General features: G+C 39.9%; 1 protein-coding gene and 1 long non-coding RNA gene across 2 annotated transcripts; one reads left to right on the top strand and one right to left on the bottom strand.

Moving 5' to 3' along the window:
• Positions 1-11759: 11759 nt before the first annotated feature.
• LOC133033955 (uncharacterized) lies at positions 11760-12700 on the bottom strand. The gene is made up of 2 exons (XR_009685958.1): positions 12353-12700; positions 11760-12169 (listed from the first exon to the last, which is right to left on the bottom strand). It is a non-coding gene; the product is annotated as an uncharacterized LOC133033955 (long non-coding RNA).
• A 1570-nt stretch (positions 12701-14270) lies between these two features.
• On the top strand, positions 14271-19324 carry LOC115718430 (myosin-binding protein 1). The gene is made up of 4 exons (XM_030647209.2): positions 14271-14496; positions 15245-16901; positions 17165-18641; positions 18848-19324. The coding sequence occupies exons 2-3, from the start codon at positions 15380-15382 to the stop codon at positions 18616-18618; spliced, it is 2976 nt and encodes a 991-aa protein (XP_030503069.2). The 5' UTR covers positions 14271-14496; positions 15245-15379; the 3' UTR covers positions 18619-18641; positions 18848-19324.
• Positions 19325-27477: the final 8153 nt, after the last annotated feature.

Raw genomic sequence — 27477 nt, 5'->3', positions numbered from 1 at the left:
ATGAAATAAATCATGTGAACCATGCAACATAAAATGATTTTTGATCTTTATTAATTAGTAAATCTGATTATATTGAAATGAGTTTTATTTAGGGCACAAAACCCAACACATCTTTCATTAACGTGTCGTTTACCATGAAAGATTTATTTATATCACAATGATTATCATTAGTAGATCAGCCTGAATCCTGAGTATACATGAACTCCTATTTGTGTTCGTTGAGTTCTTTGATTCACTCTTTAAAGTTTCTCAGAGAAGATGATTCTTACAACATTTTTTTTGGAGCTTAATAACATGAGTGGTTTGGAACATGTTATACAAAAGTGGAATCCAAGCTTTCCTAATGGAATGAATATTAGTTCCCTTAGTGTTAATTCTGAGAGTGATAATAATTAGATTCAAATCTATAATAAGTTATAACTGTTCACATTGAATTAATGGTACATAAAGAATCAAGAGCTAATTAGAAGAGAAAAACGGTAATTTGACCAACTCTAATTATGAACTAATAATTTGAGGGAGAACTACTTATATTGATTATATCAATGTACCACAAATAAAAATTTTATAAATATAATTCTATATTGTTAAAGAGTGCAATTCCATATTTATAGTGGAGTAACAATAGAATTAATAAACTAGATTATTCTATTGATGAGATCGATAATAATCAAGTATTTATTGGAGTTCCAAAATATAGGTCCATGGTCACGAGTCACCTTTATACAATACTATACAAAGGAAGAATTTATTTGATGAGTAAATTTCAAGTAAGAATTGATTTTTATGGAAAATAAATTCTTAAAGGCAACATAATAATTTATGAAATTATTGTTTTAATTAATTATGACAATTATGAATTGTATAAATAATAGTATTTAACTATTTAGTTTTATTAGATAAAATTATATTAAATAGTTAAATATAATATTATTCTTAAATAATATTAAAGAGAGAAAAATATTATTTTAGAAAAAATAATATTTATTTTAATCCTTGTGAAATAAGTGATTAATGAGAATTAATTAATTATTATTTATTGACATAATAAATAATAAGTGTAAAGACCGCATATGATAAATACATTGTATTATTAAATAATTAAGGTTTATGTATGAGATTAATTAATAATTATGAAATGCATATTTTGGAATATATTTAATGTATCATATATGTTGTTATGCTATTTTATGTCTAATTACCCAATTTCTGTGTTTGTGTTCGGAAGCGGTGGAAAGCGGCGTTGGGGCCTTTAGAGAATTGTATTATATGGTTTAGAATATTTTTCGGGGTATCATTGTTAAGTTTTAGCGGTGTTGGTATTTTTGGGGTTTGGTAAATGACTAAGTACCCTTAGGAGTTTATAGTTAAATTATTTAACTTGAAGGGCAAGAAGGTCTTTTGGCAAATGGTTATTTTTTCTTGTTGTGGGATTAAAGTTAGCTGAATATAACTTATTAATTAAGAAAATAGGGGTTTTATTCTTTTCAAACATTTAAGAAAACTCACCCTCATCTTCATCAATCTCTTTCTTTCTCTCATTTTCGAAACATCAAGGGCCTAGCTTAGGCTTGATTTTTGTTTGCTGATTTTTGGAGTTCCTAGCTGAATTGGTGAAGCTTTGATCTAAGGTATTGATCCCTTGTTCTTCTCTTTGATTATAGTAAGCATAAAGTTAGGTTTTGATGCTTAAATTGGGAATTTTGGTTCTGTAGTTATAATTGTTGTTTGAATTTAATTTCTGTTGATTAAGTGAGTTTAATTGGGTTGCTTTATGCTGCTTTTGTTAGTTGTAGTAAGGTTTTGACAAGGTTTGAGTTTGAGAACTCAAACCTTGACCTCTAATGGTGTTTTTGTAATTATTGTGGATTGTTGAGTTCTGCTGGTTAGGTTTGGTTTATTATGGCATAATCAGGTGTTCTGGAAGTTATTGAGAAGTTTGGGGTTGATTGGAGTTAAGGGGATCGGTTTTAGGGTTCCCAGCACAGAACCGGTCGACCGGTTTTGGGGGACCCGTAGAACCGGTCGACCGGTTGGTAGCCAAGAACCGGGGTTCCGGTTGGGAACCGGCCTGCCGGTTGGGAATTTTTCCCGAGCCCTAGTTTTTCCCATTTTCAAGTAATTTAGGGTGTTGGCATCCTTTTTATCGATAGGGTTAAGCTTATTCTATATTTTAAATCCCCGATAAGTGTTTTAGCGAGTCTCTCATCGGATTTTGAACATTATGGTTTAGGGCCCTGTAAAACGTCAAGCTGCACTTCCACTCAGGCTGACCGGCACACTTGAGCACGGAACGAGGTAAGATAGCGTGAGAATATATATAAGACTATATGCTTGTTTACATATTGCACTACTAGCACTAGTTTAAATGTGATTTATAGAGTGTTAGTATAGTGTTGTTTATAATTGTGGTTACGGTGTTACCAACACAAGTACCAAGGGTACGTCGTGTTCGTGGTACAACACTTAGTAATTCCCGGGAGTACAGTTAGGGCTCTACCAACACAAGTACAGATTTTGGTACTTTAGTGCATTTGGTATAGTAGTCGTACTTCCCTTAAGAACGTTCTTAACCATTTGGTGAGCTTGGTTAGTGAGCTCAGGGCGGCTTAATCATAAAGTCGGCATTGCAATACTTTTATATATTTCTTGCATATCTTACTGAGTCTGTTGACTCATCAGTTTGCTACCTTGTGTAGGTAAAGGAAAAGCAAAGCTGGAGGAACAGTGAGGCAGAACTCGGCATAATTGTACATATCGCGGCAGTGCAACCTGGAGGGTTTCGATTTCTTAGTATTTTGGAGTCTGTATTTTGAGGATGCTTGTCCGCTAAACTTTTAAAAAAAAAATATATGTGCATAGTAGTAAAGTACTTTTAACTTGTATTTTGATACTCGGGATCCCGATCCATATGGTTATTAATATATAAATTATTAAAAATTAATTTTCGAGTTTATTATTTTAAAATACGGGCATTACAATTTGGTATCAGATCCACCAGGTTGTCCACTGAAGACCGTCAAGATATGTACAATCAAGGCCAGTGTCGAGTTTAACTCACGGTTCCGTAAGCTTTATTTCTTGCAAACTGTTTTAAGATATGTTATGTTGTATATATGATTAAATAAGATGTCTTAAAATCCTAATTGCGGTCTTGAAAATACTTTGACCACTGTCTGACCTACGTGCCTTGTGGGTTCGCAGGCTAAGTCCTAATTAATGGACAACCAACGAAACGTTAGAAGGCAGGGTGAATTGGTTGAGACCGGAGGTGGTCGGGGTGGTAGAAATCCCCAAAACCCCCGTGGGCGCGGTAGAGGCCGCGGTCGAGTCCCGAGAGGTGGACAGGAGAATCCACCTCAGGCCCCGGTTGATTGGGAACAAAGGTTTGCTGAGATGCAAACTAGAATTGAGCAACAAGAAGAAGAGATCCGACGACTCAGGCAACGGGATGCTCTTGTTGAGCCTCCCCCGCAACCGCCTGCTGCGGTTCCTGCAGCCCCTGCGGTGCCAGCTGAGCAACATGTTGCTGGTAACCGCATGGAGCCTTTATATGAGAGATTCAGCAAGCAATCACCTCCAGTATTTCTGGGAGGTCCTGATGTTCTTAAGGCTGAACAGTGGTTGACTGTTATCGAGAGAATATTGAATTTCATGGGTGTGGTCGGAAATGATAGAGTGGCATGTGCCACGTTTCAATTTCAAGAAGATGCCCTGATTTGGTGGGAGATGGTATCCCTCACCAGGGATGTGACCAGAATGACCTGGGAAGAGTTCCGGGAATTGTTCAACGCCAAATATTACAATGAGGCGGTCCGCAGTGCAAAGCGGAAGGAATTTGTTGAGTTGGTACAAGGCGAGGGTATGTCAGTGACTGAATATACAACCAAGTTTGATCGCTTGGCCAAGTTAGCCTCCGGAATCGTACCAACAGACTTCAGTAAGAAAGAAAAGTATTTGGCTGGGCTGAATGCCAAGATCAGGCATGACCTGGTTATTACAACGAATGATACCACAACTTATGCAGAAATGGTTGATAAGGCTCTTCGAGCTGAAGGAGCAGTTAAATTTTTGCAAGAAACCCGAGAGTCTTCTGGTGTTGGTGGGATCGCTGTTCTCCCTATGTCTGGTCCTGAAAAAGAGAGTGGGGGTTCTACCTTTGAACAGAAGAAAAGAACTTTCCCATCTTCGGGAAGTTCAGGGCAAGGAAAAAGGTTTCGAGGAAACCAGAGCAGAGGAGGACGTCAGACTTATTCCTATCCTGAGTGCCCGCGTTGCAAGAAGCATCACCCCGGAACTTGTAACCGGAGGGCCTGCTTCCAGTGTGGTTCAGTGGAACATCTCAGGAAGGACTGTCCTCAGTTGAAGAAAGAGGAACCGAAGCCTGAGGTCAAACCTGTGCCTGCACCTGGTCGTGTCTTTGCTATAACTCAGGCTGATGCTGCTGCCAGTCCTTCAGTAGTTACAGGTCAGCTTCTAATCAATGGTTTTGCTTATACTGTTTTATTTGATTCGGGTGCTACTCGATCTTATGTGTCATCAAGGGTTCTTGATCAGCTTGATAGACCCAGTGATATTTTTGAGACGGGGTTTGGAACCCTGTTGCCCAATGGTGAGTTAATTGTATCAAGAAAGTGGGTTAGGTCAGTATTAATTAAAATTGAAGATAAAGAATTGAGTGCTGATCTCGTGGAGTTACCATTGGCTGAATTCGATATTATACTTGGTATGGACTTTTTGTCCAAATACTCTGCTAGTATTGATTGTAAACGGAAAATGGTAACTTTTGAACCGGAGAATGAGGAACCTTTTGTTTTTGTTGGTTCGGTCCAAGGTTCTCGTGTTCCAAGAATCTCAGCGTTGAAAGCTAGAGATTTGTTACGTAATGGATGTGTTGGATTTCTAGCAGTGGTGGTAGATTCCGGTAAACCTGTGTTACTTGGACCTGAAGAAGTTAAAGTGGTTAAGGAATTCCTGGATGTGTTTTCAGAGGAATTGCCTGGGTTACCACCTCAGCGGGAAATAGATTTCATTATTGATTTAATTCCTGGAGCAGAACCTGTTTCAAAGGCACCCTACCGAATGGCACCTGCTGAATTAAAAGAATTGAAGATACAACTCCAAGGGATGTTGGATCTAGGGTTCACTCGGCCTAGTGTGTCACCATGGGGAGCCCCTGTGCTATTTGTGAAGAAGAAAGATGGAACTCTTCGGATGTGTATTGATTATCGGGAGCTGAATAAGTTAACCATTAAGAATAAATATCCTCTGCCCAGAATTGACGATTTGTTTGACCAACTTCAGGGTAAGACAGTATTCTCTAAGATTGACTTGAGGTCTGGATATCATCAGTTGAGAATTCGAGAAAAGGATATCCCGAAGACAGCTTTCCGAACCAGGTATGGCCATTATGAATTCCTGGTTATGTCTTTTGGGTTAACAAATGCACCGGCAGCCTTTATGGATCTCATGAATAGGGTATTCAAGGATTTCCTCGATAATTTTGTAATTGTATTTATCGACGATATTCTTGTATACTCTCGGTCAGAAACAGAACATGAGCAACATCTTCGAATGGTTCTGCAGCGACTTAGGGATCATAAACTCTATGCAAAGTTCAAAAAGTGTGAGTTCTGGCTGTCACAAGTGTCTTTTCTGGGGCATATTGTTGGAAAAGACGGAATTATGGTTGATCCAGGGAAGATTGAAGCGGTGAAGAATTGGCCTAGACCTAAAACAGTCACCGAAATTCGAAGTTTTCTCGGTTTAGCGGGTTATTATCGGCATTTTGTGGAAGGATTTTCCAAAATTGCGATGCTGTTATCCGAGTTAACTAGGAAAAATCAGCGATTTATATGGTCAGATAAGTGTGAAAAGAGTTTTCAAGAGCTGAAGCAACGATTGATTACAGCTCCTGTTCTAGCCTTGCCATCTGATCAAGAAAAGTTTGTGGTGTATTGTGACGCATCAAGGCAGGGTTTAGGCTGTGTGTTAATGCAAGCAGAAAAAGTCATAGCTTATGCTTCTCGGCAATTGAAAGATTATGAGCAGCGTTACCCAACTCACGACCTAGAACTTGCAGCAGTGGTGTTTGCCTTGAAAATTCGGCGACATTACTTGTATGGTGAAAGGTGTGAGATCTATACTGACCACAAGAGTCTCAAGTATTTCTTCACTCAGAAGGATTTGAACATGAGACAGAGAAGGTGGTTAGACTTGGTAAAAGACTATGACTGTGAAGTCCTATATCATCCTGGAAAGGCAAATGTTGTGGCTGATGCCTTAAGCAGAAAGGGACCTGATCAGATATCCAACATGGTCATGATTTCCTCTCAGCTAGCCTCGGAAATGACTAGGGCAAACATTGAGTTGGTGACTGAGAAATTATTTAATCTGACACTTCAGTCAGATTTGTTGGAAAGAATCAGAATGGCCCAGTTAGAAGATTCTGAATTGGTTAAAACTCGAGAAGATGTCTTAGCAGGCAAAGCTAAGGACTTCTCAATTTCTGACAATGGAATGTTGTTGTTTAAAGCACGGGTGTGTGTCCCTGATATCAGTAAACTTAAAAAGGAAATTCTAGAAGAAGCTCATACCACCCCTTACTCATTGCATCCAGGAACCACCAAAATGTATCAAGATTTGAAGCCTTATTTCTGGTGGTATGGGATGAAGAGGGATGTAGTGGACTACGTCACTAAATGCTTCACCTGTCAGCAAATCAAAGCTGAGCATCAACGACCGGCGGGGTTACTTCAGCCATTAACACTTCCAGAATGGAAGTGGGAAGACATTGCAATGGATTTTGTGGTTGGCTTGCCTAGAACCACAGGAATGTACGACTCAGTTTGGGTTGTGGTGAACCGTTTTACAAAGTCAGCACATTTCTTACCTGTTAAGGTAACCTATACAGTGGATCAGTATGCTGATTTGTATGTGAAAGAAATTGTTCGTCTTCATGGAGTACCGAAGTCAATCGTTTCAGATAGAGACCCTAAATTCACATCAAAGTTTTGGATGAGCTTGCAAAAAGCTATGGGAACTAATCTAAAATTTAGCACAGCCTTTCATCCTCAAACAGATGGGCAATCTGAGCGAACCATTCAAATACTTGAAGACTTGTTACGAGCTTGTGTCATGGATTTTGGAGGGTCATGGAGTAAGTATTTGCCTCTGATTGAATTCTCCTATAATAATAGCTATCAAAGTACCATAGGAATGGCTCCCTATGAACTGCTCTATGGCAGAAAATGTCGTTCCCCAATTCATTGGGACGAAACAGGAGAACGGAAATACTTAGGCCCTGAATTAGTCCAGAAGACAAATGAAGCAATAGACAAGATCAAAGCTCGAATGCTTGCTTCTCAAAGCAGGCAGAAAAGTTATGCAGATCCCAAGCGACGGGATGTTACATTCCAACCTGGTGATCATATCTTTCTACGAGTCTCCCCGATGAAAGGAATCAGACGTTTTGGAAAGAAAGGTAAATTGAGCCCTAGGTTTATTGGACCTTTTGAAATTCTGGAGAAGGTTGGGCAGGTTGCTTATCGGTTAGCCTTACCTCCTTCCTTGTCAGCAGTGCATAACGTGTTTCATGTTTCCATGCTGAGGAAGTATGTATCTGATCCAATGCACGTTTTGAGTTATGAAGCATTGGAATTACAACCTGACTTATCATATGATGAACAACCAGTGCAAATTCTGGATAAGAAGGAAAAGGTTCTCCGAACTAAAACCATATCATTGGTCAAAGTACTTTGGAGAAATAGTAAGGTGGAAGAAGCCATTTGGGAGTTAGAGACTGATATGAGGGCTCAGCATCCTGAGTTGTTCAGATAGATTTCGGGGACGAAATCCTTTTAACGGGGGGATAATTGTAAAGACCGCATATGATAAATACCTTGTATTATTAAATAATTAAGGTTTATGTATGAGATTAATTAATAATTATGAAATGCATATTTTGGAATATATTTAATGTATCATATATGTTGTTATGCTATTTTATGTCTAATTACCCAATTTCTGTGTTTGTGTTCGGAAGCGGTGGAAAGCGGCGTTGGGGCCTTTAGAGAATTGTATTAAATGGTTTAGAATATTTTTCGGGGTATCATTGTTAAGTTTTAGCGGTGTTCGTATTTTCGGGGTTTGGTAAATGACTAAGTACCCTTAGGAGTTTATAGTTAAATTATTTAACTTGAAGGGCAAGAAGGTCTTTTGGCAAATGGTTATTTTGTCTTGTTGTGGGATTAAAGTTAGCTGAATATAACTTATCAATTAAGAAAATAGGGGTTTTATTCTTTTCAAACATTCAAGAAAACTCACCCTCACCCTCATCTTCATCAATCTCTTTCTTTCTCTCATTTTCGAAACATCAAGGGCCTAGCTTAGGCTTGATTTTTGTTTGCTGATTTTTGGAGTTCCTAGCTGAATTGGTGAAGCTTTGATCTAAGGTATTGATCCCTTGTTCTTCTCTTTGATTATAGTAAGCATAAAGTTAGGTTTTGATGCTTAAATTGGGAATTTTGGTTCTGTAGTTATAGTTGTTGTTTGAATTTAATTTCTGTTGATTAAGTGAGTTTAATTGGGTTGCTTTATGCTGCTTTTGTTAGTTGTAGTAAGGTTTTGACAAGGTTTGAGTTTGAGAACTCAAACCTTGACCTCTAATGGTGTTTTTGTAATTATTGTGGATTGTTGAGTTCTGCTGGTTAGGTTTGGTTTATTATGGCATAATCAGGTGTTCTGGAAGTTATTGAGAAGTTTGGGGTTGATTGGAGTTAAGGGGATCGGTTTTAGGGTTCCCAGCACAGAACCGGTCGACCAGTTCTGGGGGACCCGTAGAACCGGTCGACCGGTTGGTAGCCAGGAACCGGGGTTCCGGTTGGGAACCGGCCTGCCGGTTGGGAATTTTTCCCGAGCCCTAGTTTTTCCCATTTTCAAGTAATTTAGGGTGTTGGCATCCTTTTTATCGATAGGGTTAAGCTTATTCTATATTTTAAATCCCCGATAAGTGTTTTAGCGAGTCTCTCATCGGATTTTGAACATTATGGTTTAGGGCCCTGTAAAACGTCAAGCTGCACTTCCACTCAGGCTGACCGGCACACTTGAGCACGGAACGAGGTAAGATAGCGTGAGAATATATATAAGACTATATGCTTGTTTACATATTGCACTACTAGCACTAGTTTAAATGTGATTTATAGAGTGTTAGTATAGTGTTGTTTATAATTGTGGTTACGGTGTTACCAACACGAGTACCAAGGGTACGTCGTGTTCGTGGTACAATACTTAGTAATTCCCGGGAGTACAGTTAGGGCTCTACCAACACAAGTACAGATTTTGGTACTTTAGTGCATTTGGTATAGTAGTCGTACTTCCCTTAAGAACGTTCTTAACCATTTGGTGAGCTTGGTTAGTGAGCTCAGGGCGGCTTAATCATAAAGCCGGCATTGCAATACTTTTATATATTTCTTGCATATCTTACTGAGTCTGTTGACTCATCAGTTTGCTACCTTGTGTAGGTAAAGGAAAAGCAAAGCTGGAGGAACAGTGAGGCAGAACTCGGCATGATTGTACATATCGCGGCAGTGCAACCTGGAGGGTTTCGATTTCTTAGTATTTTGGAGTCTGTATTTTGAGGATGCTTGTCCGCTAAACTTTTAAAAAAATATATATGTGCATAGTAGTAAAGTACTTTTAACTTGTATTTTGATACTCGGGATCCCGATCCATATGGTTATTAATATATAAATTATTAAAAATTAATTTTCGAGTTTATTATTTTAAAATACGGGCATTACAATAAGTCTTATATATGGCAAAATTGAGGAATCAATTTCGGACCTTAAAATATGGCCCACACGTGTAGACCTGGTCCACACGTGCAGGGTGACATATAAAGACACATCTTAATTTTGTTTAATTATTTATTGGTAAAAATAATTTAAATTAAATTAAATAATTATTTTTTAATTATTGAATTAAATATATTATTTGATAATTTATTTAATTAAAAAGATAATAATAAAATAAAAGGTTTAACTGATATGTTAAGCAATTATTAGATATTTATATTTGAATTTTAAATTCAAATCAAATTAAATATTTTCTTTTTATTTGAATAAATGATTGAAAGGGTTTATTTATAACACTATATATAGGATATATAGTATCATAAATTGACAGATGAAAAAAACTTAAGAAATACATTAACAAGTTGAGAGAAAATAGGAATTGATTTTCACTCCCATTCTCTCTCTTCTCACGCCTTACTCTCTCCCTCTCTCTCCTCTCATCTCACATGCCTACACCATTCATGGTGTGTGTGAGATTGTGATATACTCTATCTCAATTACAAAGTCGCATGAGTTGAGAATACACTATAATACATAAATTTATTCATCTTATAAGATCTAATAGCCCACTCTATTCCTAAGTGTTAAGGCTAGCTTAGAAGATTGCGGTGTGAATTCTTCAACAATAGTTCTTGGATTGGATAATCGTAATTATACTAAAAGATAGCGAGGTTCCCCTGATAGGCTACAAGAGGTATTGTCTTCTTTTCATTAGTCTAGATTTAATCTATATATATATATATTATGTTGAGATCATTGGGCTTATGGTTCATATTGGATAAAAAATATTTTTATCAAATTCGCTTTCACTTTTCTAACTCTGATATGGACCATAAAAACCAACAGTCGAACCCTTTTTTCATTGCATACAAGCCAACAACCATCTTCAAATGCTCTTTGTCTTTAAAAAATTTTCCTAGATGTAACTCCTCACCTGGTGTGCCACCCATAAATGTATAATGACTATTATTCTCGATATCTTCTCTTGTAAATATTTTCTCCTTAAATTTACCGTAACTTTTCAAAGAAGAAAATGAATCATTAAATCTAGTATCAATTGTCCCCCTAGCAGCACTAGTTCTTTTAGCATCACTAGGACCTCTACCATCAGCAGTCCTTCTAGCATCACTTGTTCTTACAACATCACTATGACCTCTACCATCAGTGGTCGTTTAACATTACTAGTTCCGTCTGGATGTCTACTACTAGTATCAGATGTTTAGAAATCTTCTCCACGGGATCTTCTTCTAGGTGTTGGTTGCCTGGGTATTTAGTATGATATTGGAGTCATGTTCAAAGCTACATCAGGGACCTCTGTCTCTTGGTTGTCTCTTACATTATTATTGCCATCAAAATTCCATTCAAGGTTTGGACCATCACCAAAATCATCGTGAACGGGCATTTGTGCTACAATATCAGCCTGACAGCATCATAATGTTTAATTCAGGTAACACATCGATTGCCAACACCTTCGGATTTGTTTCTAGAACGGAACTCCCAATCTTGCCATGAGTATCTTTAATAGTACTTGGTGTAGGGGTAGGATCAATACAGACATTCTTCTTCACCAAAGTCACAAATAGGGGAGTAAATTCATCTGACATCTTTGCAAGCATAGACAAATATAACCTTAGACACTTATCATTTCCAATAACCTCAGAGTGATACATTAACCCTTTCATGTACTTATAATTCATTTCTAATTTCAAGTCATACTACAACTTGTCAACATCGAGTTCTTCATACAAAAGCTCAACAAAACGTGAGTACGTTCGTATCAATCTCAAATGTCAAATTTTCAGCTTGGTTATAAATCCAATCTCTACCCCCAAGCTCACAAATACCATTATACATAAGCAACGCAAAAACAGTTGAACCCGTCATCCACATACATAAAAAATAGTATTAAGAAAAAAAAATAATCATATAGGATAAATATAATTCATGAAATGAGTAATATTGCCCATACATCAGACCAATATTGAACCTATATCGACCTCAATCAGTCCTTCAAACAGAATTCAAAACTGAATACCCATCAGACACATAATCAGACCCCCATCAGACCCAATCGGATCCTCCACACTAGCGTCAAAACTCACACACAATCGGACACCAATTGGCCCACATCGAACACCCTATTGGACCCAAACAAGTCCTAGGCCATGTCGGACAACAATCGACCAACATTAGACACCCTATAGACCCAACAGGTCCTACACCATATCAGACACACATCGAGCCAACTATTAGACCCATCAGGAAATCATCCCTGACCTTAGATCTGAGTTTGCCATCGGACTAGCATCGAACCCCTATCGAGCACCATTGGATTAGGCAAAAAAAAAAAAAACTTAGAAACCAGAAAAAATGCAGTATTCACAAACAACAACTATTTCAACACAAAAAAACAACAACAATCCACAGATCAAACATCAAAACAACATTCTAAACTAAATATAAGAACCAACAACAAAATAAATAAAAATATCACTTACCCATTGATTGTTCCCGAAATTGGTTAAGTGCCCTAAGAAAAGCTTCTCACGCTAATTTTTCTTACTTGTAGTAGTTTTTTTTGTTTTTGAAAGGTTACTTGTAGTAGTTTGGAGAGGTGAAATGTATACTAAATTTTAAATTTTAATGTGTAATAGTTAAGGAGAATGAAAGAAGATGAGGTAAGAGCGAAGATAGTGAAGAGAGAAAGAGAAGGAAATGTGATTTGCTGGGAGGGAGGGGAAGTGTATGAAAGGATATTTTTAGTACTCCACAAAATATACACCTATTTTCCCTTTCTCCAATAGGTATTAACTTTTGCCTAATTTTTAATTTTCCCCCTAATGTATGATTAAAATTCCTTTGTTATTTTCTCATTCATTTCAGCTGATTGGCATGGGATGGGACCAAGTTATCTTATCATCATCACACTAATTATATTAATAATAATAATAATAATTATGTATAAATATTTGTGTTTTGATACTGTAATTTAAAGCTCTGAATTTGATGATATAGACATCACCACTTCATAACGTAATCCTAATTCAATGTTAGTCCAATTTTAATACATTCAAATATGGACTGCGTTTACTTGTAGTTGACAACCCAGCCATCCATTGTCCCTACCTTCCAACCCAATTTATATTTTTGCCTACTTTTAGTTTTAATATTAATATTCTTAATTATATATTTTATAAACATTTCATTCTCAACGTGAATACGTGAACACAATACCTTTTATTTTTGAATTTAATTAAAAATAAACAACATTTATCAGCCTTTTTTCATATTAATGTTTTTGGTCATTCTGTTTGTTGTTCAGTTTTAATAATGATATTAATATCGAAAATAATGTAATACAAATGTAAATTACTTTTACTTTTCTTCAATGATTAAAATCCTATGACAGAATTATTTATTTATTTTTGCTAAAAGACAGAATTAATTTTTTTTTTCAAAAGGAACTACAGAATTTTCACATATTCACCACTTTCACTTTTAAATTTTATATGCAATTATATAATTAAAAATGTGTATGTTAAATTTAAAAATATTAATATAATTATATCAGCCCACACTTAAAAAATGTTTTGGTGTGTGTGGATATATTATTAATATTTTTTAATATGACTTCATATTATAATAGTGTTTTTCATAGTCTTTTAAAATAAATATAAAAACATTATGGACAGAATAACTAAGAAAAAAAGAAGAAGTTTCTTCACTAACAAATCTGTAATCCATAGCAAACCACATCATTTACCTACTAATTTGTATTTATAATGACAATTAATAGAACGAAAAATAGTAATAATATTTTGTCAAAAAAGAAAAAGAAAAAGAAAATAACAATAATAATAAGTTAAATACAGTATTACTTTTTCTTATTTTGGGACACCGAAGAAAAGAGAAACAAAAAGGGAAGCCAACTAACACCAATTTTTGCGCGAATCTTTGCTGTTTATTGAATACCATGTAGGCATTGGTTAAAGTTTTATTTTTTATTTTTGTTTTCTTGGAAATACTTTCGGTATAATTGGTGTCGTTTTCTCTATCAATGGCCGACTTTTTGGCAGTGTCGGCTTATATTTCAAAGCTAATTAAAGCTAATTAAGATTAAGTGTACCAAATTATGTCTCAAAGGTCATTAAAAATATTTTTTAAATTTTAAAATTGTTAAATTTAAAGATTTTTGTGTAATTTTAATAAAAAAATTTAACATCGATAAAAGTTCGGAGCATGATTTAGTATATAAACAATTATTAAAATAGTAAAATTAAATGAAATTAGAAAAAAAATCCTTAAATCAAACAATCTCAATAATTTAAAAAAAAAAAATTTAACAGCTAAAAAAATTTCAGAGATATAATTTATGACATGATCCAGCTCTATTTATTTATTTAGTTTTAATTTTCATTTTTATAATCAAAATTGTGAAAACTACGTGCACATCTGTGTTGGAAAGCTTCAACCTTTCGGTTGAGCTTTTATTTCTTTTCCTTTCTATTTTTCAAACTTTTTCTCATTGTAACAACTTTGGCTTATTTGTTAATAATCACCAATTTGGCAAATGGGTTTCTCTGATTTGAAGCTTCTTTGCATCTGAATGATCAAGTTTTTCTCTTCTTTTTCACATGAACAGGTAAGTTAAGTTTCTTTTTTTTTTTTTGAATTAACTAGTTTTCTTCTAAGTAATTAATATTTGTGATCAAGTTTTGATTTTGTTATCTGTTTTGTATTGATTGCTTTGAGGGTTTTTGTTATACGTGATACCTAAGTTTGAATATTGGCACTCTTTTTTTCGTCTCAAGTCAACTTCCGAATTTGGCCGTTAGCAATTTTAATGGCTAGTGATCTATTAATGCTATTTCAGTTGCGATTTTCAACTGTATTCTTTTGTTTATTGCTGGAATTTTTTCATGGGTTTTCCAGTGCATCGATTATACAAAGAGAATTTACTTTGTTATGAATTTTTTATTGTTCATCAGAGTTTTTGATCCATGAAGATCCGATTCAATAAGTCTAAGATTCTGTTTGACTCTTCCTTTTCTTACTTCTTGATAATATTTCATGTTAAATCTCGGGGTTTCTGTTTTCTATTTTTTCAGAAATAGTTTTAGTTATTATATATTTTGGTTTTGTAATTTAGCTGCCATATTTCTTTCCCTAAAGTACTGATTCATTATTGGTAAGGCTTTATTTATATATCTTAATTACAAATCTCTTTTGTCAAAAGTACATATGTTATTTGGGTGTTTCTCCATGATGACAATTTAGTTATGTTAGCTGTGTGATCCGTACTTGTTTGTTGTTAATGTCCTTAATGATTTATATCTGTGCTCTGGTGTATCTTTTGAGTTCCCCCTAATGATTCTAAATTTTGGTTTCAGTGTCGCGTTTCACCTCAAATTATTGATTTCATACTGGGAGGACTGGACTTTATTCTGTTTCAAACATACAATTTGTTCCATCAGCAAGAAACAGCAATCAATTTCTTCTTCTGAAGTCACTTAAGTTCCTATGCCATGGCTGCCACGGGGACTACATCGGCTAAACCACAGAGAATCCACGGTTTGATCACTACTTTGGTTTCAGCTTTTCTTGAATGGTTGCTGATCATATTTCTGTTCATTGATGCTGTGTTTTCGTATGTAATTACAAAGTTTGCTTGTGGCTGCAAATTGCAAACACCTTGTCTGATCTGCTCGAGACTCGATCATGTTTTGGGCAAAGAAATAAGGGGATATTATTGGGACTTGATGTGCAATTGTCATAAGTCAGAGATTTCTTCTTTAGTACTTTGCCATGCTCATAATAAGCTTGTAGATGTACATAAAATGTGTGAAAGTTGTCTATTCTCATTTGCAACTATTAACAAATCAAATGCCGAAACATATAGACTGTTGGTGGGAAAATTGGGTGAAGATATAAACTCTGATTTTGATCAGGACCCTTTACTCAGGGATCATACGATCAGTAGTTCAAGCACAAGGAGTTGTGCTTGTTGCAATCAGCCATGGGCTCCAAGAGCTAATGCTCAGGTGTTGTATCAGTCAAAGCTAGTTGGTTTGGAGGCTGCTGAGCTTGAGAGGTCTCTTTCTGGTGCCACTGGAGGTAACCAGGATGGCGTGGAGGAGACATCTTTTGTGTCAATAACAGCTAGTTATTCTAGAAATGACGGGATAGACCCTTTACCTCATATTCAATACACAGAGCTCAATGTAGCTTCTGATACTGAATCTGAAGGCATTGAAGAGAATCTTAATGTCATGAAGGAGAGATCAATTGTGTCAATCACAGATAGTCATTCTAGAAATGGTCAGGTTAACCCTTTATCTCACATCAGATATACAGAGCTGAAGATATCATCAGATACTGAGTCTGAATCTCCATTTTCTACTGATGAAGGTGTGAGTGCTCTTATTCATGGAGAAAATGAGTCTAAGGAAGAGGTCTTTGTTCGATGCGTAGAGCCTCGTGCTGTCACTCTGGATGCTGATTTAGCCTTTGATGAAGGTGTGCATTCTCTGATCCCCGAAGCAAATGAGTACAAGGAAGAGCTCTCTGCTCAATGTATTGAACCTCGTGTTGTCACTCTAGATGCTGATTTGGCCTTTGATGAAGGTGTGAGCTCTCTGATCCCCAAAGCATATGAGGACAAGGAAGAGTTCTCTGCTCAATGTGTTGAGCCTTGTGTTGTCACTCAAGATACTGATTTGGCCTTTGATGAAGGTGTGAGTTCTCTGATCACCGAAGCAAATGAGTACAAGGAAGAGTTCTCTGTTCAATGTATTGAGCCTTGCATTGTCACTGTAGATGCTGATGTGGCCTCCGATAAACTCATAGATCCAGCATCAGGGCCAAAACCTTCAATTTTGATCTCAGAGGTACAAGCAGATGCTGTTGAGCCTTTTAATTACGAATCTCTAGATTCCACCGTTGCTGCTGGGCATGGATTAGAACAACTTAACTGGCAACAAGATGTAGAGAAGGAAAATATCCCTGCACAAACTGAAACAATCCCTGTTGTATTATCAAAAAGCTGCTGTAAGTCCAATGTTTTTTTTTTCTTTTAAGCATGTTTTTTATTTGTTCTATTAGTTGGTATGTTTTGTGACATACTCATCCAATCCTTGCTGCATATGGGTCAATACTTGAAAGATAATGCCTTTTGGTGTGTGTTGTGTGGAACTTGTGAACATTATTTTTTGTATTGTTCTCCACAGAAACTTCTGCCTAGAAGACTTCATTATTCTCTCTAGTTGATTTACTTTACTGTCATTTCTCATGTTTGTGGTTAATTGCCTCAGTGGATAACAGGAGTGGTGAAGTTGAGGAGGCATCTGTGACCAGAGGTGGTGAGGTCTGTAAGGAAGTAGCTACGATGAAAACAACAACCGAGACAGGTATAGAAAGAAACCCTATTGCTAGTGACAATGGACAGCAAGCACCAAATTTATTGGATCTTGGTGATGCTTATAAGTTAGCTGTTGGAAATAGAGGAAAACAACTCTCTGGTTTACTTGCAGAGCAATGGATAGGGAAGGATGCTTCAAAAGTTAGTGAGGATTTGAAATTTTTACTATCACACTTATCAGTCACTCGAGGCACTGAGCAACCCATGAATGAAATTAGTCCTAAATTTTCTTTAAATAGTGATGATATTAAGACTTTGGATTCTTCCAGTTCTATTGGGATGCATATACTTCAAAAGAGGATCTCACTTGAAAGAAATGAATCTGGATTGTCTATTGATGGAAGCATCGTGAGTGAAATTGAGGGTGAGAGTGTGGTAGAACGGCTCAAACGACAGGTTGAGCATGATAAGAAACTTATGACTGCTTTGTATAAGGAGCTGGAGGAAGAAAGAAGTGCTTCTGCAATCGCCACAAATCAAGCCATGGCCATGATCACAAGGTTGCAGGAAGAGAAGGCAGCACTCCATATGGAAGCCCTCCAATACCTTCGAATGATGGAAGAGCAAGCTGAGTATGATGACGATGAACTTCAGAAGTCAAATGATCTTCTTGCTGAGAAGGAGAAAGAGATACAAGATCTAGAAGCAGAGCTTGAGTTATATAGGAAGAAGTTTCCAAGTGAACGAGTGATGGGTTCTCCTTCAGAGTCAAGCTGTGATGTGATAACAGATATTGCAATTGATAATTCAAAATATAGCTGCATTGGTGATAAACCTTGTATATCTGACAAAGTTGAAGATTCGGGCATTTCTTTTGAGAATGCAGATGGAGGGAATTTGAATTCTTCATTGCTAGAGTTTGAAGATGAAAAGTTATATATCTTGGACTGTTTAAAGAAGTTGGAGAAGACACTTCATCTGCTCCCCAATGGTGAGGATGATAACTCAGAAGAGCTAAGTTGCAAGGATCAGGAAAATAGTACAGCAGAAACGAATACGTTGTCAACTCAACACAATGAATCAGTATCCAGGCAGGATTTGCATACTGCAGGAAACTCTTCCTCACTTGAGAAACATGAGCTTCATGGAATAGAAACTGATGAAGTTTGTTACAGCAGGGAAAGCCCTGCAGAGCTATCCCGAGCCACAGATTCCACTTCTCTTGGAACTATTGTTTCTGATCTAAACAAGAGATTAGAAGCACTTGAGACAGACCGGAAGTTTCTTGAGCACACAGTTAACTCACTTAGAAATGGGGACAAGGGTGTTCAGTTCATTCATGAGATAGCTTCTCACTTGCGAGAACTACGAAACATTGCATTGAAAAATGATCAAACCGTGTCTTGAGCCGTATGCAACTACATAACAATGTGAGTTCTTCAACATTTATTCTATTCATGTCACCGTATCATGGATTATGACTTGTACATTTTTGCTTTAGAAAACTAGTTGCAGTTGTTGAACCTTGATTTAGTAGAGTTTTCAGTTTCAGAATAAACCGTAACATATTTTTGTAGAAAAATTGTCATTTGTTTCTTATGTCATTGTTTAATGTACTTGTCTTCTTACTCTTCAGGATTGCAAGTTGAGAAGATCATTATATTTCCCAGACCATACAACAGTTTGAAATATGTATCTTATTTTGGCTTGAATTGTACAGGAAAGAATGGTGACGACAAGCTTACTATAAAAGGAAAAAAAATATATTTTTTAAAAAAGAATTTTCTTTGTTCCCCTCCTTTTTTGGGGTCTTTGTTACAGCTTACAAGTTAGAACATTTTGTATTTTTTCATAATTAGAGAGTTGGTGTTGGTGAGGGTTTTTTTAGGAGTTGGAGTTTGCTTATTTAATGTATTTTTTTTTATATAAACTTTTTCAGCTTTGTGACGTGCACGAGTGATTTGATTGTAATTTAGGAGAGAAAGAAAGAGTGATTCAATTGTAAGAAAGTGAATAATTGTTGTGTAAAAAAATATTTATTTGAATTGGTAAAAACAGAGTGAAGTTCAATTTACCAAAAAAATAAATAAAAAGAGTGCAGTATTTCTTTTCATTCATTGATTGATATATAATATGGAGAGAATTTCAATTTGTATTCTGTTAAGTTTGCCTATGGTATGCTGCGTCATGATGCTGAGGTTGCAGCTGCCAGCAATTTTTCACATGTTTGGAACCAAATTTGGCAACTGAGTTCCTTCTAAAGTTCTGAATCTTTTGTGGCGAGCTACTGCTGCTTGTCTTCCTACAAATCATATTTGAGGGTGAAGAAAGTGGAGCTGAGTATGCTTTGCCCGACGTGCAAGATTGGAGCTGAGTGTCCTCTTGCGAACGGTCGTTGGGAGCGACTGGAGCTGAGTTTTTTGGTGGGTAATGAGAGAATGTTTTTTCGGACTGGGTATTGAGAGCTTGGTCCTTTTTAGACAATACCTGTGCGACTATGGTGTCTATGGTTTGTGCTTTTCTTTGGACAATAAGGAATGACCTGGTTTAGTGTAAGAAAAACACTTTAATTGAAGAAATTGTTGTATCTTCCCATCTCGTACTTGATAAATGGTTGTGTGCTCAAAAAAATTCAATTGATCCATGGTTGAGTTTTCTTACTCTTGAAGGCAATTGTAGCTGTACTGTGAGAAAAAACAGCTATAGCAAAACTGTAGAAAAAAACTAAGCTGAGTGTTTGGTAAATTATAATTTTCAAAGTACTGTGAGTAGTTAAAATCTATTATAATGATAATGATAATGTTATAATCTAGTTTATTATAATATCAAATATGTAAAACTTATTTTAAATAATATTTTATTTTTTTATATATGTTTAATTTTTTTTCAAATATAAATTTATATGCATTTAATAAAAATAATTTATAATATTTTATCAAATTTAGAAAAAATTAAAAACTCAAGTGTTGCTCCAGAATTCGCCCAAAATACGTGGACCAGTCGAAAGGGGACACGTGGATCAGATAACTTGTAAACATTTACTAAGTCTTTGTGTGCTACAAGGAAGCGCTGTTAGCATGGGTCCCGGAGGAGGCACCCGGAGTACAAGGTACTCCAGGAAGCTAGTATAGCGTGAAGGCTCTCCGGGATATGTCAGGTCTCTCCCGAGCAATCAAGTCGCATTTAATGCTGCATGGGAGGAAGCGTGTTGGAACTGTAACACGCAATAAAGTCTGACGGCACAACCCCCAAACAAGAAGCCGCTACAAAGAATGATCATTTAAGTCTAGCGACGGCTACTGTGCGAAGAGTCACGTCAATCACAAGGCAAAAAGGACATTCTTCATAAAAGCCCTACAGCACCTAGGGATTTGACCATGCATCACCCATGGTATATTCATCGGAAATGCCCAACTTTATGGATACTTACAGACACATGTGTAAGAACAATTCTAGGGACTACCCCACCAAAACACTATAAATACCCCCTCAAAGCTCATTTAATGGGGTCGAGAATCTTGGTTTGCAAAAGAGCAAGAAGAGAAAATACTCACCAAGAACATTCTCTGTATTTATGAGAAAAACATTCTCTCAAGTGTAGAATCTGTATTAAATACATCCATTTATAACAGAGGCTTGTGGACTAAGGCTCATTAACGCCCCAACCACGTAAAAAATCTTCATCTCACTTTCTTACAGCTCTTTATTATAATCATATTTTAATAGTTGCCGAAAACCTCGGTCAACATTTTGGTACTTTCATTGAGAGCTGAGGAAAGCTGCTACATAACAAGTATTTGACTTCACAACAATGGTGGAGACAAGAGCTACACGTCATCCTCGCCCTCTAGAAGACGCTCAAGATCCCAATGAGGAAGATGTAGCCTCAAGGGCGGCAGAGGAGTCCGAGGAAGAAGAAGAAGAAATAGTTCCCGACGAGAACTACGAGGAACACCTCGACGAGTATGCCTACGACGGAGGAAGCTACTCGGAGTTGGTGCTCCTTAGACAAAAAGCTATCGATCATGAAACTGAGATCGAAGCTCAGAAAGTGCAAAACCAAAAAATGCAGGAAGTGATGCTAGCCATGCAGAAAGCCATGGAGGCAGCTGGTATTCACGTGCATCCCAAGGCGATGGCCGCTGGGCTCGACGGGGAGCCAGCGACGTCTTCGCCTAATTCCCAGCAGCAAAGACCTAGGGAACCTAGCCCTATAAGGCACCCTGCTGAGGAAAACCAAACAAAAAACCCTACTTCTACCCCTGGTCGGAAGAAAAAGGTGCAGGATCCGCGAAGGGTCCGCTCGGATTTCCCTAAAGGGAAAGGTCCGCAGAGGGGCAAGCCCTAAAGAGGGAGTCTTGGCCCTCAGGATCGAGGAGACCGGAAAAGCGTTTCCGTGCACCAGGAACCAGGGGGTAGAGGAAGAAGAGGACAGAGATGTCCTCCCATTGATCTGAGAAATCAAATCAATGGGAATCAAGGTGACCTCCGGGATCACCTTGACCAAAAAAGATACAGGCCCGTGGTCTCCTCGGGTACTGTAAGCGAAGGGATTATGGCGGAACTTGCCATACTTCGAAAAGATATCGCTCGAGTCTCCCGGAGGCAGAAGGGAGACGACTCCGACTCAGACAGTGAGGATCGGGAGCCTTGTGCCAAGCATATCCTGGAAGCGGAGCTCCCTAAAAACTTCAAGATGCCCGAAATGGCGGCATATACTGGGAACTCCGACCCCAGTGATCACTTGTCACGGTTCAACCGTGTCATGACAGTCATGCGGGTCAGCAATGACGCCAAATGCTTGTGCTTCCCCCTCACTCTGAGCGGATCAGCAGAGGAATGGTTCAAAAAATTGGAACCAGGATCGGTGGGTTGCTGGAACAAACTCCAAACCAACTTTCGGAGACAATTTGTTGCTGCCAGAAAGGTCAACTTGGAGGTCAGTGCCTTGACCAACATCAAACAACTGCCCACCGAGACCTTGAAGAATTACATCAAGAGGTTCCGAGAGGAAGCCTCGAAGACCAAGAAGGTCGACGACGGACAACAGCTTGCGCTTCTCCAAGCAGGAATCCGCACTGGGACTCCCTTCTGGAACGAGTTGCAGCAAGAGGGCGCTGCTAGCCTTCAGGACTTCCAGAAGCGAGTCCAAAAATATATTAACCTCGAAGAAGCCCAGATCGTGGCTTACGGAGGCTATTATCCCACCGGGATAGCGGGGTACATGCCAGGAGTGTCGCCCTCGGGTATTGCCCCGACCGCAACTCCACCGGTAAGTGGCATACAGTTCTCCGCTACTCCCGGATACAGCCAGGGTCAAGCTCTGGCACCGGCATCTTCCCATTACGGCAACCCGTCAGGGGTGAATGGACGAACTCCTTCACAGGCTGCTCCGACTGCTAGCTTAACAGGCCCTACCCAGGGGTCAAGGAGCAAAAGGTCCTCCAAGGGCAGCACCCGAACGGGAGAGAAGCGCCAAAAGAAGGGGTACACACCCCAATACACCCAGTACACAGAGCTCACGGACTCTCAGGAACGTGTATATTTTGCCACAAGGCAGAATACGCACTACCGGAGACCCCAGCCGTTGTACAAAGACAGCTCCCGGAGAGATCCGAATAAAAGATGCGAGTACCACAATGACATTGGGCATAGCACCAATGAGTGTAAAAATCTCAAAGACGAGATTGAAAATTTGATCCGTTTGGGCCACCTCTATGAGTGGATCAAAAATAGGTTGCCCCACCTTAATCCAGGGCAGGTGGCCGGGGGTATGCCTCCGGGAACGCCAGGGGGTACAGCAGGAGTATTGCCTCCGGCTGCTCCCGCAGGTGACACCCAGCATATACCCGGACTACCGCCCCGGCCTAATGGACGGGTAGCCATGATCTCCGGAGGTCCCCATATCGGAGGAAACACTCGCAAGGAGCGAAAAAGGTATGTCGAGGCCGCAAGACACAGTGAGGTGTGGGAGGTTACTCAACTCCCGGCTCAAAGGCCTCGGCTAATGGACCAGCCCATAACGTTCACGGAAGAAGACGCCAAGACGGTGCGTTTTCCTCACCACGACCCGCTGGTCATAGAGACCCCCATCGCAAATAAGGTGGTGGCTAGGGTCCTGATTGACAACGGGAGCTCCGTGAACTTGCTCTTCAAAGAAGCCTTCACTGCGATAGGGTTGACCGACCGGGACCTCTCGCCTAGTGGATCGCAGCTCACAAGGTTTAACGGGACGACGCTAATCCCGATGGGAAAGGTCAGGCTCCCAGTTACCCTGTGCCCGGATACCCCCCAAAGCACATTCAAGTATTGCACCTTCGTGGTGGTAGACTGTCCAACAGCCTACAACGCAATCCTAGGCCGACCGGCCCTCGTCGACTTTGGTGCAATTACTTCAATCCGACATCTATGCCTAAAATTCCCTACCCAGGAAGCCGGAGTCGGAACGGTGAGGGGAGATCAGGGAGAGGCCAGGCAATGTTACAATGTTGCCACCCACTTACCAGTACTCATGGTCCGGGGGCACCCTGAGATAGAGAAGGCTGAAGAGGACGAGTTGGATCCTCGCATAGGGTCCGAAAGGGTCGTGGAACCAATGGAGGACGTCGAAGAAATACCAGTGTGCAACGACGACTCCACCAAAGTACTCCGGATAGGGAAGAGCCTGGATCCGGAGGAAAAAGATAAAATAATAAAAACACTGAAGGGCGCCATCGACATCTTCGCATGGCGCCAAGAAAACATGACCGGCATCAGCCCTCATGTCATCACCCATGTACTCAATGTCAACCCGGACATGCCCCCTGTACAGCAAAAGAGACGCCCGCTCGACTCGGTGAAAGCCGAGGCGTTAGAAAAAGAGGTGGACAAACTTTTGTCCAATGGCATGATCCGCGACGTATACTATCCGGAATGGCTGGCCAATCCGGTCCTGGTGCCCAAGCCGAACGGGACATGGCAGGTTTGTATAGATTTCACAGATCTAAACAAAGCCTGCCCAAAGGACTGCTTTCCGCTACCCAGGATCGACCAGATGGTAGACGCCACGTCCGGATTTAAGCTGCTGTCTTTCATGGATGCCTATGCTGGGTGTGGCGTGCTGCCCCATGGCACACCCACACTAGGGCCATTTTGTAACATGAGCATGCCTTGGTGCTTGATCATTAGTCAAGTCTTGCACCAAGCACCTCATGGGGGTTGGGAACCTTTTGTTGTTTAGCTTTCTTTATTTGTATTTCCTTCACATATGTCTACAGAGCTAAAATCATCTATGTTCCTGGAAATCCCTTAAAACCCCAATAAGCTCTTTAGGGGGGGGTGACCAGGTGACTTATGAAGCACCTTGTCACCAGCATGATAGGGGCCCAGCTGTGTACTCCCTTGCCCTATCAAGGCCATATATTAATAAAACGATGTTTATCCATGCTTCTTGTGTATGCTTCTATATGGTCTTTGTGATGCCTGTTTGTTGCCTTTGTTGGGCCATTGCGTGCCATTTGTCTATATGTTTGCTTGTGGGTTGTGTGAGATTGGTCCTTGGGGGACGCTTTGTGTTTGCTTGCTCATGCTTCTTGTTTGCACTCAACATGTGCGAGACATGTATCGTGCCTAACCTTTGAACTTGTTTGCCTGCAGACGCGTTTAGGCTGACTTGCTAGCTCGGTGTGCCAGCAAGTGCCGCACGTTCCACCTACTTGGGGGTGTCCAAATAGGCGGCCCGTGACAGTTGGTATCAGAGCCAAGAGAAAAGGGAAGCTTGGTAACACGACATAATGGTGAGCAACACCCAAAGGATTCAAGAGCTTGAGAGGCGCATAGGGGAATTAGATGGCCTGGACGAGAGGGTCAGGGATCTAGCCCCTAACAATCAGAACTCAGGGCCAACAGTGACACAACAACAAGTTGCCTCGTTGGCTCAAGACTATGCAAACTTGTTGGCCAGGGTAGCTGCGATCGAGAGAAGAGATGCTGCTACCGGAACATCAGGTGCACCTCAGATGGAGGATCGCATCAAGGCATTAGAACAAGCAACAGCAGGCATGCAGGCTGCTATCACTGTACTACAAAATGGGCAGGCTGCATTACAAGACTCTCTCAATGATACGATCGAGGATTGTAATGTGTCTGTCACCGCCATCCGGGAAGAATTGGCAGGGATGTCAACCAAGCTAAATCTTACCATGATAGCAGCAGAGCGTGCAAATACCGGGGGGCACGGAGGTATGGAGTATGGCCGACCGAGAGCACCCGAGCCCAAATGCTATGGAGGGGCGAGGGATGCCAAGGAGCTCCAAAACTTTCTGTTTGACATGGAGCAGTACTTTAGGGTCGTGCGGACCGACTCTGAAGAAGCCAAGGTAGCAACAGCTACCATGTATTTGTCCGGGGACGCCAAGTTGTGGTGGAGGACGAAATATGAAGATATTCAGAATGGTAAATGCACCATCGACACTTGGGAAGATCTCAAGAAGGAATTAAACGCCCAATTTCTGCCAGAGAATGTCGCCTTTCTGGCTCGACGTCAGCTTAGAGAGCTAAAGCAAGTCGGGACAGTCCGAGACTATGTGAAGAAGTTCTCTGGATTGATGCTCGACATCAAAGATATGAATGAAGTCGACAGACTTTTCTACTTCCTTGAAGGACTCAAGCCATGGGCTAAACAAGAGCTGCAAAGGCAGCGTGTGGCAGATCTCGCCACTGCTCAAGCTGCAGCCGAACGACTGACTGACTACACCTCTGAGAATTCGCAGCCAAAGAAGACGAATCCTCAGACCAGCGCCAACAATGCCGCAAGCAAGAAGTCAGGAAAGCAGTGGCCGAGTAAAAGTGGGGGAGGAGACAAGAGGACTCCTGAATCTAGTTCCTCCTCCAAAAGTGATGCTGCAACGGGGAAGAAGCCCCTTAAGTGTTGGCTTTGCCAAGGCCCACATAGGGCGGCTGCTTGCCCCCACCAGTCCAAGCTGAGTGCCATAAAGGCATCCATTGCTCAAGAGGAGCAAGGATGCGGGGAAGAGGATGAGGATGAAGACTGCGCGCACATGAGCGCTGTTCGATTAATGGCTGCTCTTAAGAAGCATGGCGTCGGAGGGAAGAAAGCCCTTGGGAAGGGGTTGATGTTTGTGGAGGCCACTTTAAACGGTAAGCAGGCCAAGAGTGTACTGATTGACACCGGCGCAACACACAACTTCATCTCAGAAATTGAAGCTAAGAGAGTGGGCCTAAAACTGGAGAAAGATGCGGGTCGCATGAAGGCAGTCAATTCCAAGGCCATGGCCACGACTGGAGTGGCCAGAAAAGTGAATGTTAAGATTGACGGATGGGAGGGACAACTTGACCTCGTAGCGGTTCGCATGGATGACTTCGATGTGGTGTTGGGAATGGAGTTTCTAGCAGAGAAGGGGGCCATTCCAATTCCAGCAACAGGGAATCTCCTGATTATGGGTGAGAATCCTTCAATGGTACCCGCCAAAGTGAGACAGCCCCCAGAAGTCAAGCTACTATCAGCCCTACAACTGAAAAGGGGCCTGAAGAAGAAGAGGCCAACATTTGTCATCGCTCCCACCGTGTACGACGAAAAAGTGGAAGAGTCCACTCCACCTGTAATCAAGAAGGTGTTAGATGAATTCAAGGATGTGATGCCAGACGAGCTTCCAAAGAGACTGCCTCCCAGGAGGGGAGTTGATCACCAAATTGAGCTGGTGCCAGGTGCAAAGGCCCCAGCTAAAGCAGCATATCGAATGTCTCCTCCGGAACTTAAAGAGTTGAAGAGTCAGCTAACGGAGATGCTGGAGGCAGAATTCATCAAACCCTCAAAGGCACCTTTTGGTGCCCCCGTGTTGTTCCAAAAGAAGAAGGACGGGACCTTGAGACTATGCATAGACTACCGCGCCCTCAACAAGGTGACTGTGCGCAACAGATACCCCATTCCCTTGATCGCGGATCTGTTTGACCAGCTAAGTGGAGCGAAATACTTCACGAAGTTGGACTTGAGATCAGGATACTATCAAGTTCGTATCGCAGAAGGGGATGAACCAAAGACGACTTGTGTTACTCGGTATGGGGCGTTTGAGTTTCGCGTCATGCCGTTTGGGTTGACTAATGCGCCAGCCACATTCTGTACACTGATGAATGAAGTCTTCCATGATGTCTTAGACAAGTTCGTGGTGGTGTACTTGGATGACATCGTGGTCTACAGCGCCACTTTAGAAGAGCATCAGGAACACTTGACAACGGTGTTTCGGAAGTTGAGGAAAGAACAGTTGTATG

The sequence above is a fragment of the Cannabis sativa genome, chromosome 2 (genome assembly GCF_029168945.1).
Source record: "Cannabis sativa cultivar Pink pepper isolate KNU-18-1 chromosome 2, ASM2916894v1, whole genome shotgun sequence".
In the NCBI taxonomy this organism is placed as follows: domain Eukaryota; kingdom Viridiplantae; phylum Streptophyta; class Magnoliopsida; order Rosales; family Cannabaceae; genus Cannabis; species Cannabis sativa.
Note: the sequence above shows the minus strand (reverse complement) of the source record. Positions and strands in the feature narration are given on the sequence as shown.